Source organism: Brassica napus, chromosome C5 (assembly GCF_020379485.1).
Source record: "Brassica napus cultivar Da-Ae chromosome C5, Da-Ae, whole genome shotgun sequence".
NCBI classification, from domain to species: Eukaryota; Viridiplantae; Streptophyta; class Magnoliopsida; order Brassicales; family Brassicaceae; genus Brassica; species Brassica napus.
The window spans coordinates 15,358,681-15,373,406 of NC_063448.1; the positions used below are offsets into that span (position 1 = coordinate 15,358,681).

Below are 14,726 nucleotides of genomic sequence, written 5' to 3' on the forward strand. Positions count from 1 at the left end.
TTTCACAAATATTCATTTCTCATGTGTATTTAATATCATAGTAAATACTAAATATCCTCACAAATTTCATCGTGTTAAATTGAATTGTTTCCCATAATTTACTAAAATCAAAATCTGCGAACTTTGGAAATTACAATCTTCTTTAACTCTACGTATATGTATAAATACCAGTAGTCTTCTTTTGACGTCGAATATACCACCTTTTCAGTTTATCCAAATATTCATAAAAAATAGATACCGAAAATATGAATTTCTCTTTACTTTCTACAATGTTATTAGCATTAGCATTGTCTTTTGTTTGCTTGTTTTCTGTTGGTCATGCTCAAGAACTTTCAGGAAATGCAAGAGTTTCTGCACTCTTCGCTTTTGGAGATTCCATGCTCGATACCGGAAACAACAACAATCTCAGGACTCTTACCAAATGCAATTTCTTTCCGTATGGTAGAGACTTTGCTGGTGGAAAAGCCACTGGAAGATTTGGAAATGGACGAGTTTTCTCAGATCTTATTGGTATATACCTTAACGTTAACATTTTTAATATTTTTTACAATTAGCTAGATACTACAAGGTTACTTTCAATAATAGGACACTCAATAATACTCATTATCTTACTATTTATCAAAAAATTATATTACCAACATTAGTCTTTTTATTGTGTAGCCGAAGGTTTGAGCTTAAAAACTCTCTTACCAGCTTACCGTGATCCAAACCTTTCCAACAATGATCTCTCGACCGGTGTTTGTTTTGCATCCGGTGGTTCAGGTCTCGATGAACGCACTGCCAGTTCACAAGTAAACCGACATTTTTGTTTAGAGTTTTAATTTATCATCCATTTAACAATGTGTTATGTCTTGTGGAATGTATGTCCATAGGGAGTTATATGGGTGACAGATCAGGTGAAAGATTTCAAAGAGTATGTCACTAGACTAAACGGCGTTGTAGGAGAACAAACAAATGCACTTATATCAAACGCTGTTTATTTAATCTCAGCTGGTAATAACGATCTTGCCATCACCTTTGCGACTGGGCGGACACAATCCACTATTTCAGATTACACTAATCTCATGGTCACTTGGACTGATAATCTTTTAAAGGTACATATCATTGTGTCAATATTACTTTATTTTCTGTGGTCAAGCTAATTACTTACTAATATTTTATATTTTGTTATTTGAAGAGTCTATATGATACTGGAGCAAGAAAGTTTGCGGTTCTTGGAACACTACCATTAGGTTGCTTGCCAGGAGCAAGAGACGCGGCTGGAAATTTTTTGAAAGTATGTGCATATCCTGCAAATCAATGGGCTGATACGTTCAACAAAAAGTTAGCAGCTAAACTTAACAATCTCGGGACAACACTTCCTGGTTCCAAGTTTGTCTACGTAGACATGTATAATTCTCTTCTTGATCTCATCAACAATCCTCAGGCTTCAGGTAACAGCTTTACTTAATGAAAAATCCCAATATTTTGTACCTTGTGTCAATTATAGCAATGTTTTCAAAAATGATATGTTCTTTGTTTTTGGTCTAAAGAATAATCTGTTATTTTATTTTATTTGGAAATTTATAGGGTTTATTGATGCGGCTGATGGATGTTATATGCCGACGATTTCTCCTGTTCCTTGCCCGGATGCATCTCGTTACGTGTTTTGGGACATTGGTCATCCTAGCGAGAAGTCATACCAAACGATTTCACCAAAGATAATTGAAGAACTCAAGGAGAAACTGGCATGATCGATTTCTACATTTATATTTATTTTAACTTTGTTATAGTTATTATTCATGTTCTGAATTCCATATTCATAGACTAATACAAAATTGTCACAAAATACAAAACCAGTGTTCATTTCTCTTAACAGACATTTGGGGATCTTTTCTATCGAGTAATTAACCAATGTCGTGTCTGGAGACAAAGCTTGTACTCTAAAAAGATTAGCTTCATTTCCATCAATCAAACAAGAGGAGTTAAAATCAATATGAAGTACAAAGTCGGTTAAATATTTTGTCAAAAAAAAAGTCGGTTAAATATAGACGTGATATAGAATCACAATATATGAATCACAATCAAACTTAATAAGAATAACTCTCTTATTAATCTCTTGAGGAAACTAACTCAAAACCTCAAGCTCTCTCAATCTCGTAATTCATAATCTCTCACACAATCTCTCTCAACTCATAAATTATGCCACACATTGGCATCCTCTTATATAGGAATGTTAATTTCCTAATCTCATTAGTTTTACTTATTTAGATAACTCCTAAACAAGTATATATCCTATTTCTTTTCCATTCCAAATATTTTTAGGATATCTTGCTCCACAAGCTTTCTTCAAGCTTACTTTCAACATTCTCCCCCTTAAGCTTGAACACATCTTGATCCTAAGTTTCTGCTCCTTAACCTTGTAGTTGTTCACCTCCCATTCCTTCCATTCCTTTTCTTTGTAAGGAGCCATTTTAAAGCTAGCTAAAATCAAAGAAACAGAAAGATCTTCTTGCTTGGCAAATCCAATAGCTGTTTTAATTATTTCCAAGTTTAGAACGTCATATCTTAAGACCAACCACTTAGAGCCTGCAAAAAATTCTTTGCTTAATTCATCAGCATGAATCCCCATTGCTACACTGAAACAAATACTCAAGCTTCGAACTGTATTACCCACACTTTGTCCTCCCATCTTCTTTCTTTTCAGTATCATTAGCAGCAGATCGTCCAATATACGTCGGATTAATTTCAATACTGTCAAACCATGCATCCTTGTCTTCCTTCTCTCTAACATACACAACATAACTCCCATCAGCATTAAAGTATCCTTCCTCTTTCTCTCAAGCTTACCATGTTCTTCATCATCTGAATGCACACTCCTTACCACATCTCTGAACTTTCCATGAATCCTTGAAAACTTTGACACCTCTTCATCACTGATTATCTTCCAACGTTCTTTTTTAAGATTATTAAAATTAAGCTCTTCAGAATCCCCATCCGAATAAGACACCTGACACATCTTGTTAAGACGTTTATAGGATTTTATGATGCCATCATAAAACTTCTTGTCAAGTGACCACCAGATGTTAGCTCTCTTACTAACCAATTCCTCACCATGCTCACTTTTATTGAACTCCACTTCCTCAACAGCTGTCTGATTCCTCTTTTGATGGCTCTTGATAATTTGTTCAAATTCTTTGGTAGAAGACTTCATTGTCCGAGAATTCTTCTTCTTGCTCTTTAACGACTTGGCAATTTGCATATCCATGCTTCCACCTTCTGAATTCCTTTTCTTGGCATCTGAGTGGACTGATTTATCAAGTCGCTTCTTTGTAGTTATTTTCGTTGAACCTTTCTGTGCTTTCTCTGTTTTAGATTCTGCAAGTAACTTTTTTGCAGTCTTGGTGCTATCTTCAGGCTTTTCAAGGTTAGTTTCCATAAAGTCTTCTTTTCCTTCAGTCTCATAGACACAGAGACCAGTGTGTCGATAACTCATGCATATTCTTTCACCTTGACGAACTGGATAGCCACTTCGGGTTCTCTCATCAACTATCGTTTTGTGTTCTCTCCTTTCCCTATCAAGATTTGTAGCCCTATTCGACTTTGTTTCATGGCTTCGCTGCTGTTGCATCTCAACATCTCTTAGTCTCTGTTGTTTCAGTATGTCTGGATACAGATCTCTTTGATCGCGAACCTGACCGAGTTCGTTTCCTCTTAAACCGGAGCCTTCATTCTCCTTCTTATCTGCCCAGGTTCTTGGATTTCTTTTGTATCTCCGATCAGTCCTAATATCAGACTTTCTCGGCCTCAAATTTGACACCCGTGTCTTTCCAAGCTCGAAAGTCTCGACCTTTGCGTTCACAATCCACAATACCTTACATGTATTAACAACATACGAACTAAAATAGGTAGCAGCTATTTTCAGACCAAGGGTTCTCCACACAATTCTCAGAGACTCATTCTCCTTGTGAGCTAATATGCAGGGATCCTCGAGAGGTAACTTAAGAAAACTCTCCAGATTCTCATACTCAACACAGCTTTGACCAATCTTCATTCTATCCTCGTTGTTCTTTTCCGCAGAATCTTCAGAGATTCTAGACTGACCCATAATAATATCCCCTGAACTCTTCTCCTCATGATGATACAGAGTCTCAAACTTCTTTTGATCAAGTACCATGTCCTCATCTTTCTCAAATGACTCAATCTCAGATTCACCAATCACTTGAGTTTTGCTATTTCCATCGTTCTCCTTTACTATCTGTCTTAGAAAGCAATTTCTTAAGAGCTTGTCGCCTTCACCATACTCATCTGCAGCCTCCTCTGCAGCCATCATAAATGCAGGAACCACTCCGTCACAGACCTGTATAATCTTCTCAGCAGCTTCCATACCAACAGCTTTGGCAATATCATTAGGCTGTGGTGCAGAAACATGTTCAAACCTTTTACCAGTTTGTTTTTCAATACTGGACAAGCCAGACTTTCTGGAACCGTATAACATAATCGCAACTCCACTTTTACCGGCTCCTCCGGTTTGGCCCTTTCTAAATCCAACAAGAGTAATCTTACGTTGTGATTGTTGAATGTCACCATGCAAAGCTCTAGCTCCGGGTAACAAACCAGAAAACTGAGAAGCTTGATCTTTAGTCTTAGTGAAACATATTTTACTACCTCCACTGCTATACAAACTGATGGTGTAAGGAATCAACCTTGACATAGATTGCTTATTGCATGGAAGAGCAATGGGTCTAACACTATTACTGGCCTTTATTTTATCATTACCAACAAGATCGATTGTCTTCTTATCTTGTTTCAGAAACCAAGTAGCAATGTTGTGCCTTTCAGTATGATCCTTGATACGACCAGGGGTACCAACTACAATGTCAGCACCTCTCTTTAGTTTAATCTCCTGAGAACCCTCATAGACACAACAAGAATTTAAAGCAACAAATCCTTCGTATGCATCAAAGTCAGCAAACACCTGCTTGGCCAATTCTCTGGTTGGTAAAAGTATCAAAACACTCTGTGGCCTGCCATACCTATTCTTATTTTTTCTCTTTGCGGGTCCATTGATCAAAGACTTCAATATAGGTAACACCAAAACCAATTTTTTACCCTGCCCAGTACGGGCCCTTCCAACAAGATCAGCACCACCAAGAATCATCTCTGAAGTCGTTGCTTGAAGCTTCTCCCTCAACGGATCCGTGATTTTGAATTTCAAAACAGCATTAGAGTTATTGATTTTGACATCTTCTACGCTCAGCTTCATCTTCTTGCTGCTCTTCTTTTTCTTTTCTTTCTTCACATCATTCTTCTTAACATCATCATTATGCCCTGTATCTAGATACTCAAGGTCACGTTTCCATAACTTAGACAAACTCTCAGTCCACTCACAGACTTTATCAACTCCGATCTCCTCCTCTGGATCAGAAGCTCCTTCGTCAGATTCGTCTTCTTTGTCCTCGTCGGTTTTAACTTCATACAGCAGGTAACCCTTCTTCCAAGCTTTCCCTGTTCTTCTATAAAACATCAGCAGAGATTTCTCTTGTGTTCGACTTCCTTCACTAACTTTGAAGCTTTCGATATTTACTATCTTATCTCCACCAGATACACTCTTGTGCTTCTTCTTCTTCGATTGTTTTCCACCATCATCACCAGATTCAGAATCATGTCTTTCAAAACTCACTTTCTTCTTCTGTTATAGACTTGCGATCTGTGAAAGTTTCTTGATATTGAACCACAATCTTACTCGTTGTTGTCATCTCTTTATCCGTTTCAGACTCAAGTGAATTTAGCTTGAATAAAGTTGCCGCCATAACCATTATAATTTCCCCTGAAGTTTTCTCAAATCTGAATTTAAAGATTAACTCGATATCGAACATAGTTTAGAACCTGTTGCTCTGATACCAAATATAGAATCACAATATATGAATCACAATCAAACTTAATAAGAATAACTCTCTTATTAATCTCTTGAGGAAACTAACTCAAAACCTCAAGCTCTCTCAATCTCGTAATTCATAATCTCTCACACAATCTCTCTCAACTCATAAATTATGCCACACATTGGCATCCTCTTATATAGGAATGTTAATTTCCTAATCTCATTAGTTTTACTTATTTAGATAACTCCTAAACAAGTATATATCCTATTTCTTTTCCATTCCAAATATCTTTAGGATATCTTGCTCCACAAGCTTTCTTCAAGCTTACTTTCAACACGTGAGATAATGGTTCTGTTTGAAGTGCACCTTGCGTATACGGCTAAGAACAAATGATAAGAAAGTGGGCAGCTCAATCCTCGTGACTTCGTTCTTGACGTTCAAACGAGAGATATTATTTCAGACTACACAAGGCATTCCATGATGAATGACGGACCACGAAATGGAAATCAATATGATAGTCTCTTGTGTTAAAAATAAATTAAAAAGGCAATTAAGAGTCTCCAAATCAAAAGAGATATAATGATTATAAAAATCTCTAGTTACAAACTTATAACATACAGTATATTCTGTATAATAATTTATGCTAGTGTTTGTCATGTTTGTTGCTTGAAGCTCTTATAAAAATTGTAATAGGTGATAACCCGCGCCAAGCAAATTTTATATAACAGTAGTTAAATAGCTATGTTTGATCTTTATAAATCAAAATTGTTCTACAATAGTTTTTCAATCGAAAATCATAAAAATCAGTAATGCATTGTTTAGGGCCAATATAACATGAGCCCTCGTTATGGATATGAGATTATTTGAATTAATCATCACCTGATCTTGATATGATGCCCTTAGACAGTAGTTTCAGTAATTTATGATTTTGATTGAATCCTTAGTTTTAGGATTGTTCTAGAATTCATCACCTGATCTTAACATGGAAGCTGAGCCTTTCTTTTGCTATTAGTGTTTGATTGATAGATTGTAGGAAATATTTTTGTGCCAGGGCTTTACACTAATCGTTGATGATAAGAAGAATGGTTTAAACTACATTGCAGCATTATATCTTGTGATGAAGACGCGTTCTGGTTGCTAGTCGACTTCAATCAAGAAAGTTTTTAGAAAAATCTGTGCTTTAAATAATTTTGTAAATCGACAGTAAACCATCTGCAACTAAACCGGTTGTGAACTAACTTAATGAACGATCGTTGGTTTGTTGTATTATAAAATGGCACGCTTGTAAATTTCCTAGTAACTAAAGACTAGCCGTGAGAAGCTATGTGGAAATGAAACCTTAGCATTGAAAGCAATGTTACAACTTAAAAATATTTTCCTTTTAATACATAGGGGATATGGTATTTATAATAAGGAATCTATATATATTTAGAATTTCTCATTTGATATAAGATGAAACATAAGTTTGTATATAAATAACTAGGGCCGGCCCGGGCTACGCCCGAGTTTTTTGTTTAAATTTTAATTTTGATTCAATATTAGCATGTTTATTTTAATATATAAATTTTTGAATCTATTATAAAAAATATAAATAGCTATAGACAAATATAAAATAATTTTAAATCATTCATTGCTTTTGTCTTATGCAATTCAAAAATTTTAGTATTCAATTTTCTTTTGTTATTAGAAATTATATATAAGGTGAATACCTGAATGAGGAAAAATTAATTAAATTTTAATTATGGTATTTTTTTTTGTCATCAACTTATACAGACTTTTAATTATGGTATTTAACTGGTTGAATTGTAAACATGTCTCAGTATCTAAATATTATTTATCTTACTTTTATAAGTGTTTGAATTTTTTTTTTTGCCTTTTCAAATTTTTGTTCCACGTCGTCTAAAGTCTGTTTTAAAAATTCATCAACTCCATAGTTATTTTTCTCATTTTTATAGACTTTAAAATTTTGGAAGTGTGAGAGTTGATAAAATATAATGCATGTATGAATTATAAAGCTCATGGCAGACATGAGTACATTTGTTAGTGCTTCTTCTGGATAGCGAAATAAATATATATAACATAAAATAACATGTTCAAGTATTAGAATTTATACGAAGCTTTTCCATTGTCCTTTATTATATAATTTTAGCAAACCAAGCTTTGGGATTTGATATTGGAGTAGTGTCATCGATATATTTGACAGATCAATTACTCGCATGAGCCACTAAATTGCCTTTAATTGATTTATATATTTTATGAAACATGCAAAAAATATTCAAAACGCAAAAATTGTATTCCAACACTAACTCCTTCCCTTCACGTCTCATGTGGCTTGACTCTTGCTTCTTAGTTCACTACTTTCCTTACTCATGGCCATCTAACGATCTCACTCTCTGATTCGTTGATAATCTTCATCAAGTTTTCTACTACAACCTTCATCTTGGGCTGATAGGTATCGTTCTTTTCAAACAGAGATCAGCAAGTCTATCCAAACTCAATGCTCATGCAGCTGCGTAGTTATTGTGGAGCCATTAATCCTTAAGTTTGTTTCTCTCATTTGTTCGGGCGTCGGGTTAAATCTGGTTGAGCACAACACCGAAGCCGTAGAGATCCCTCTTTAACAAAATATGGCTTCTCTGCACGTATGTAAGAGCTGTAGCCACATGTTTCAAATTTGTATAAAGTGAATGTGGATAAATATGAAAAAGTAGATATATTAAACGATTCATTATTTTTTTTTTCATCATCTAAAACTATGTACACAATATCAAACCTACCTGAATACATCTTATTCTATGAAGAAAGGTTTGCTTCAATACAATTAAGGATAAAATTCTCAAATACAAAACATTTTTTTTTAACGCGAACCAAATAAAACAATATGAAAGGTAAAGTCGTGTGTGTGTAAAAAACTAATAGTTTAATATTCACTGAAGAAACATTTGGGTTGAGATGAAGAAACATTTGGGTTGAGATGAGGTAACGAATATAATAATGAAACTGAATTGTTACAGTGAAACAATGACCAAAGAAAAATCATTTTGATCAATTTCATGACTTATAATTTTTTAATCAAAGAAATATTGATGTAGATAAGAAGAGACCACATATGGGTCATCAGTTTAATTTCAATTAAACCCCAATTTAGTTAAAAGCCTATATTATAATAAAGAGTCTTCCTTTCCACTATTGATGTTTTTTTTTTCTATTGTTGCAATTCGCTTTCACCGTTACCGCCGGTAAGTTTTCCAATTTTGTGATAGCTTTATTCGTTTCTTTTTTTTTTGTGTGGTAAAAATGTAAAGATGATAGCTTTATTCTGTTCAGCTGATATCATTATTTGTGAATAGACATGTCAATTAGGGCCGAAGCCCGTAGCCCGAGTCCGTCTAGCCCTAAAAATTACCGGGCTTGGGCTTAGCTTTATAAGCCCAAAAAAAAATTGGGCCTTTCGGGCTAAGCCCATTTGGGCTTTGAGTATTTTGGGCTTAAGTCCGTTTGGGCTAGGGCCGGCCCGAAAACCCGAAATTTATATTTTAGCGTAAAAATTATCCTTCTTTCTTGTAATCGAAACTATTATTAGTATTGATATATTATTTTAATATTTTTATCTAAACTCTAATAAAGCAAATATAAAAGTTTTTAATGCATTTTATTGTTTCATCATTACAAGTGTTACATTTTAAATTTTACAAAAGTACATTCTTCTTTCATGTACAACATGTTTTTATTTTCAAAATATAAAGTATAAAACGTTTGACCATGTTTATCATAAATTTTGTTCTCTTATATTTTTTGTTTTAATTGATATTTGATTATTTAAATCTTATTAAATTTGGTTTGTGTATAAAATGTTTTTAAAACATACGAAAAAATAAAAAATTTGTGATAGACAAGAAAATTTTAAACTCACTTTATACTTTTTTTTATTTTTTAAAAATGAAACTCTTTTTTTAATGAAAATTCACATGTATTAAAACGATGGAAGTGACAATGACAAATTATTTTTCGAAAAGCCTACAAAAGCCCGAAAAGCCCTGTAGCCCTATAAGGGCCGGACCGGGCTTTGAATTCTAGACCCAAATTATTTTCGGACCGGGCCGGGCCGGGCTCAAATATTTACGGGCTTAGCGGGTTTGGGCCGGACCGGGCCGGGCCAGCCCGAATTGACACCCCTATTTGTGAATGGACAATGGTCACTTGATTTTTCAATCAGAAGCAGTGACTGCTCTTTTTAAACAACAAAAATCAACTCAGTACAAAATTTAAGTTTATATGGAAATAAACCTTCATGCTTCATGAGTCATAAATAAGCACATGTATCCATGAAGCCAGCAAATAAAACATTGGGTTAAGGTTTCTATAGACTCTCGAACTCAGTTTCTTACAACGTCAAGTCAATATTTTTGTAGCACTTTCTTTGTGAACTTTACTAAATGTTGGTTCACAGATATCGGTCAAAGATTGCTTTTTGCAAAGTTGATTGCAATCATTAGCCACTACCATGATTGAATAGTAAGAAAACAAAGGCATTTCTATAAAAAGATAAGAAGATACAAATCAATCATTTTGCAAACCTAAAAGTCATATGAAAGTCTCTATTGTTGTAATACTGGACCGGATAGAGTAGGGTCGCAGCTAATAATTTGAGAAATAGTGTAATAAATGGAACACCAGATTTAACGTGGAAAACCCCAAAGGGTAAAAACCACGGACAAGGTAGAAGAATTTATTACGAGAAAAATAATAGGAGTTACAACCTCTCAATTATAACGGAGAAATCAATTAATAATTTTCTCGTTATAATAGGAGAAAATACCCAAACTCTCTAAATAATTTTCTCTCAACCCGATCCCAAATACCCGTAAGAGATTATAGAATTTTTTTTTTCTTTTCTCTCTCACACGTTCTTCTTCTTCTTCACTTCTCTTTGTGATTTTGATTTTGGGATGCTTTCCTCTTCAGCTTAGCTCTCTTTTTATAGAAGAAGTTTAGACATGTGAAAGCCATAATTATTGACAAAATCACCTCCTCCACCGTCCAACTTCACCGTCCATTATGAAAAACGTGTTATTTGACTTACAATCTCCCACTTGAAGATTTGATTGAGGATCAATCGGATCTTCACACCATTCTTTCTACCTTATCATCCCATGTTGCTTACGTCTCCTTCAGGCCACAAGAGGATCGACACCAAATAAACTTGTCAGTAGTGACTGCTTTCGTCATAAAATCTGCTACATTTTCTTTTGTATGAATCTTCTGCATATCCACCGTGCCTTCTTCCACTTTCTCACGAACGAAGTGATACTGGACTCGTATGTGCTTGGTTTTTGAATGAAAGGCTGGATTCCTTGCAAGATGCACGGCACTCTGGCTGTCACAAAAAAGAGAAATTTTCTCTTGTTTGTGCCCGAGTTCCTCCATTACCATCTTCAACCACATCGCCTCTTTACTAGCTTGTGTAGCTGCTACATACTCTGCTTCGGTTGTCGATGTAGCCACAATTGACTGTAGTTTTGAAACCCAACTTACAGCTCCGCTAGCCAGTGCAAACACATAACCGGTTGTGGATTTGCTTTTATCTAGATCGCCTGCATAATCTGAATCAACATAGCCTCTGACAACAAAGTCTGATCCTCCATAACATAATGCAACATCCGAGGTTCCTTTAATGTACCGTAAAATCCTCTTTACGGCATTCCAATGCTCTTTGCCAGGATTCGCCATGTACCGACTTACTACTCCCACTGCTGATGCATACGGTACTCGAGACATTTCTATCCTTCCTTCTTCACTGCTAGGACTCATACCGGAGGATAACTTGAAATTAATAGGAAGTGGGGTAGAGATTGGCTTACAATCTTGCATGTTGAACCTCCGCAAGATTTTCTTCAAATAATTCTTCTGTGACAGCCAAATCTTCCTATTATTTATGTCTCGGTGAATTTGCATCCCTAGAATCTTGTTTGCTGGTCCCAAGTCCTTCATCTCGAACTCCCTAGCCAACTGTGCCTTCAATTCATTGATACGATCATTGTTGGGGCCTGCTATCAACATGTCGTCTACATATAACAGCAGAGTAATGAACTCTGTTTCACTAAACCTCTTGAAATATGCACAAGGGCCTGCATGAAGTCTGCTATATCCAAGGCTCATGATGAAGGAATCAAATCTCTTGTACCAACATCTTGGCGCCTGCTTTAGACCGTACAGAGATTTGTTTAACCTGCAAACCAAGTTCTCCTTTTCTTTTTCTTCAAAACCTTCTGGTTGGAGCATATAATTTTCTTCCTCAAGATCTCCATGAAGAAACGCTGTTTTCACATCTAGTTGCTCTAGATGTAAGTCAAATGTAGCGCACATTGCCAACAGTATCCGAACTGTTGTAAGTCGAACCACAGGTGAAAAAATTTCATTGAAGTCAATGCCTTCTTTCTGAGCATATCCTTTCACCACCAATCTAGCACGATACCGCTCCACTTGGTCATCACCATTTCGCTTGATCTTATAAACCCATTTGTTTCCAATTTCTTTTCTTCATTGCGGTAATGGTACGAGCTCCCAAGTTTTATTTTTATGTAGAGCTTCAATTTCTTCTTGCATTGCTTCCATCCACTGAGAAACATCTGGACTGCTCATTGCTTCTTGGAGATTTGATGGCTCTCCATCCTCAGTTAAAAGACAATATGCAACATTGCAGCTCAGATCATAATCCTCGTGCCAAGCTGGTGTAGTTTTTACACGTTTTCCTTTACCAAGTTCTTCTTCCAACTCGGCAGGTTCGGCTTCCTCGTGTTCTGGTGTTGCTCCAGAAGAATTCTCCTTTTCCACTTGTACTGCTACAGTCTCTGACCTTTCTTTTGAACTGCTTCTTTCTTCTTCGATCTTCTTATCTTCTGTGAAGATAACATCTCTGCTGATTATAACCTTGTGGGCAGTGGGATCCCACAGGCGATACCCCTTTACTCCATCAGCATATCCCAAGAACACACACTTTCTAGACTTTGGATCTAGCTTTGTAGTTTCTTGGTTATTGTACATTACATACACTGGACTCCCAAATATATGGAGGTCTGAATAGTCGACAGGCTTTCCTGTCCACATCTCCATCGGTATTTTCAACTCAATTGCAGTTGATGGCGACCGATTTATCACATAACAGGCGGTGTTGACTGCTTCTGCCCAAAATTTCTTCTCTAAGCTTGCAGCTCCCAACATTGCTCTTGTTCTTTCTAACAGAGTCCTGTTCATCCGCTCTGCCACTCCATTTTGTTGAGGAGTGTATGATGTAGTGAACTGCCTTTTGATGCCCTCTACTTTACAGAATTGGCTAAATACATCACCAGTGTATTCACCTCCATTATCTGTCCTCAAACACTTGATCTTCTTTTCAGATTCAAGTTCCACCCGTGCTTTGAAAACTTTGAAAACTGAAAACACATCTGCCTTACTCTCGATAGAATACACCCAACATCTCCTGGAGTAGTCATCAATGAAGGACACAAAGTACTTCGCTCCTCCTAGTGATATAACTGGTGCTTGCCACACATCAGAGTGAACCAATTCTAGAATAACTTTACTTCTAGAATTTGACGTGTTAAACTTCAACCGATGCTGCTTGCTTGTCACACAATGCTCACAAAAGGATAGTGATACCTTTGTGAGACCCGAAAGTAACTTCTTCTCTGCAAGAATTTTCATGCCTTGTTCAGACATATGCCCAAGTTTCTGATGCCACACCGTAGTAGCTTTCTCACTGGAACTGCTTGAAGCAACATATGCTTCTGATTCTGACAGAGTTTCTCCTCTTAACATGTATAACTTCGCAGCTATCTTCTCTCCTTTCATAAGCACAAGTGCTCCTCTAATTACTTTTAGAGTACCATTTTGAACTTCAACTTTGCAACCAAGATCATCAAGTTGCCCCACAGATAGTAAATTCTTTTTCAGGCCTTCCACGTGTCGCACCTCATGAATAGTACAAACTGTACCATCATACATCTTCAGTTGAATGGATCCAGTGCCAACAATCTTAAGTTCATGATCATTGCAACTGTACACAGATCCTCCTGAGATGGGTTCATAATGATGGAACCATTCTCTTCTAGAGGTCATGTGATATGTAGCTCCTGAGTCGAACAACCATATATCAGCGAACCTTCTTCTATTTTCGCTTGAAATTGCTGCTTCACAACATAGCGCGATTCCATTATCTGAAGTGTTTGCGACATTTCCTTGAGGGTTGGAATTCTTCAATTCCCAACAATCCTTCTTCAAGTGACCCTTCTTGCCACAGTGGTAGCATTTAAAAGTCTTCTTACTTCTTGACTTTGATCTACCATGTTTGTGACTCCCACTTGAGCCATGTTCCATTGATCTCCCTCTCATCACCGTCAATGCCTCTATTTGAGAATTTTCTCGTCTGTCTTCCTTACTTTTGCGCCGACTTTCTTCTTCTAGAACCGCAGCTGCAACATCGTCAAAGACTAGACTGTCAGTGGAGACATTATTTGTTAAGTTGATGATGAGTTGATCATATGAATCTGGTAGACTTTGAAGTAGAAGCTCAGCACGTTCTTGTGATTCTACTTTATAACTCAACGAAGTGAGTTGAGAAAATAAAGTATTCAAGGTGTTGATGTGCTCCGTCACTGAAGTAGATTCTCCCATTCGAAGGGTATAAAGCTTCCTCTTGAAGAAAATTTTATTGTGCAGCGATTTGGCCTCGTATAATTTTGCAAGGTGATCCCATATCTCCTTTGCAGTCTTCTTCTCCTCTATGCTTGACAACACTCCATCTGCAAGGGCAAGATGAAGATTTGCCATAGCATTCCCATCCATCTCGTTCCATTTATCATCATA

At 36.2% G+C, this 14,726-nt stretch overlaps 3 protein-coding genes across 3 annotated transcripts; 1 reads left to right on the plus strand and 2 right to left on the minus strand.

The window, feature by feature from the left end:
* The first annotated feature begins 33 nt into the window (after window positions 1-33).
* LOC106402054 (GDSL esterase/lipase At1g23500) lies at window positions 34-1,810 on the plus strand. The gene is made up of 5 exons (XM_013842694.3): window positions 34-510; window positions 661-791; window positions 873-1,094; window positions 1,178-1,433; window positions 1,570-1,810. The coding sequence occupies exons 1-5, from the start codon at window positions 246-248 to the stop codon at window positions 1,731-1,733; spliced, it is 1,038 nt and encodes a 345-aa protein (XP_013698148.2). The 5' UTR covers window positions 34-245; the 3' UTR covers window positions 1,734-1,810.
* A 4-nt stretch (window positions 1,811-1,814) lies between these two features.
* Window positions 1,815-4,098, minus strand: LOC125587795 (sister chromatid cohesion protein PDS5 homolog A-like). Its single transcript, XM_048758981.1, has one exon. It carries the CDS (start codon window positions 4,085-4,087, stop codon window positions 2,258-2,260), a length of 1,830 nt encoding a protein of 609 aa, XP_048614938.1. The 5' UTR covers window positions 4,088-4,098; the 3' UTR covers window positions 1,815-2,257.
* Window positions 4,099-4,130: 32 nt separating this feature from the next.
* LOC125587103 (DEAD-box ATP-dependent RNA helicase 7-like) lies at window positions 4,131-5,661 on the minus strand. Its single transcript, XM_048757250.1, has 2 exons — window positions 4,195-5,661; window positions 4,131-4,138 (listed from the first exon to the last, which is right to left on the minus strand). The coding sequence occupies exons 1-2, from the start codon at window positions 5,504-5,506 to the stop codon at window positions 4,131-4,133; spliced, it is 1,320 nt and encodes a 439-aa protein (XP_048613207.1). The 5' UTR covers window positions 5,507-5,661.
* Between the last annotated feature and the right edge of the window lie 9,065 nt (window positions 5,662-14,726).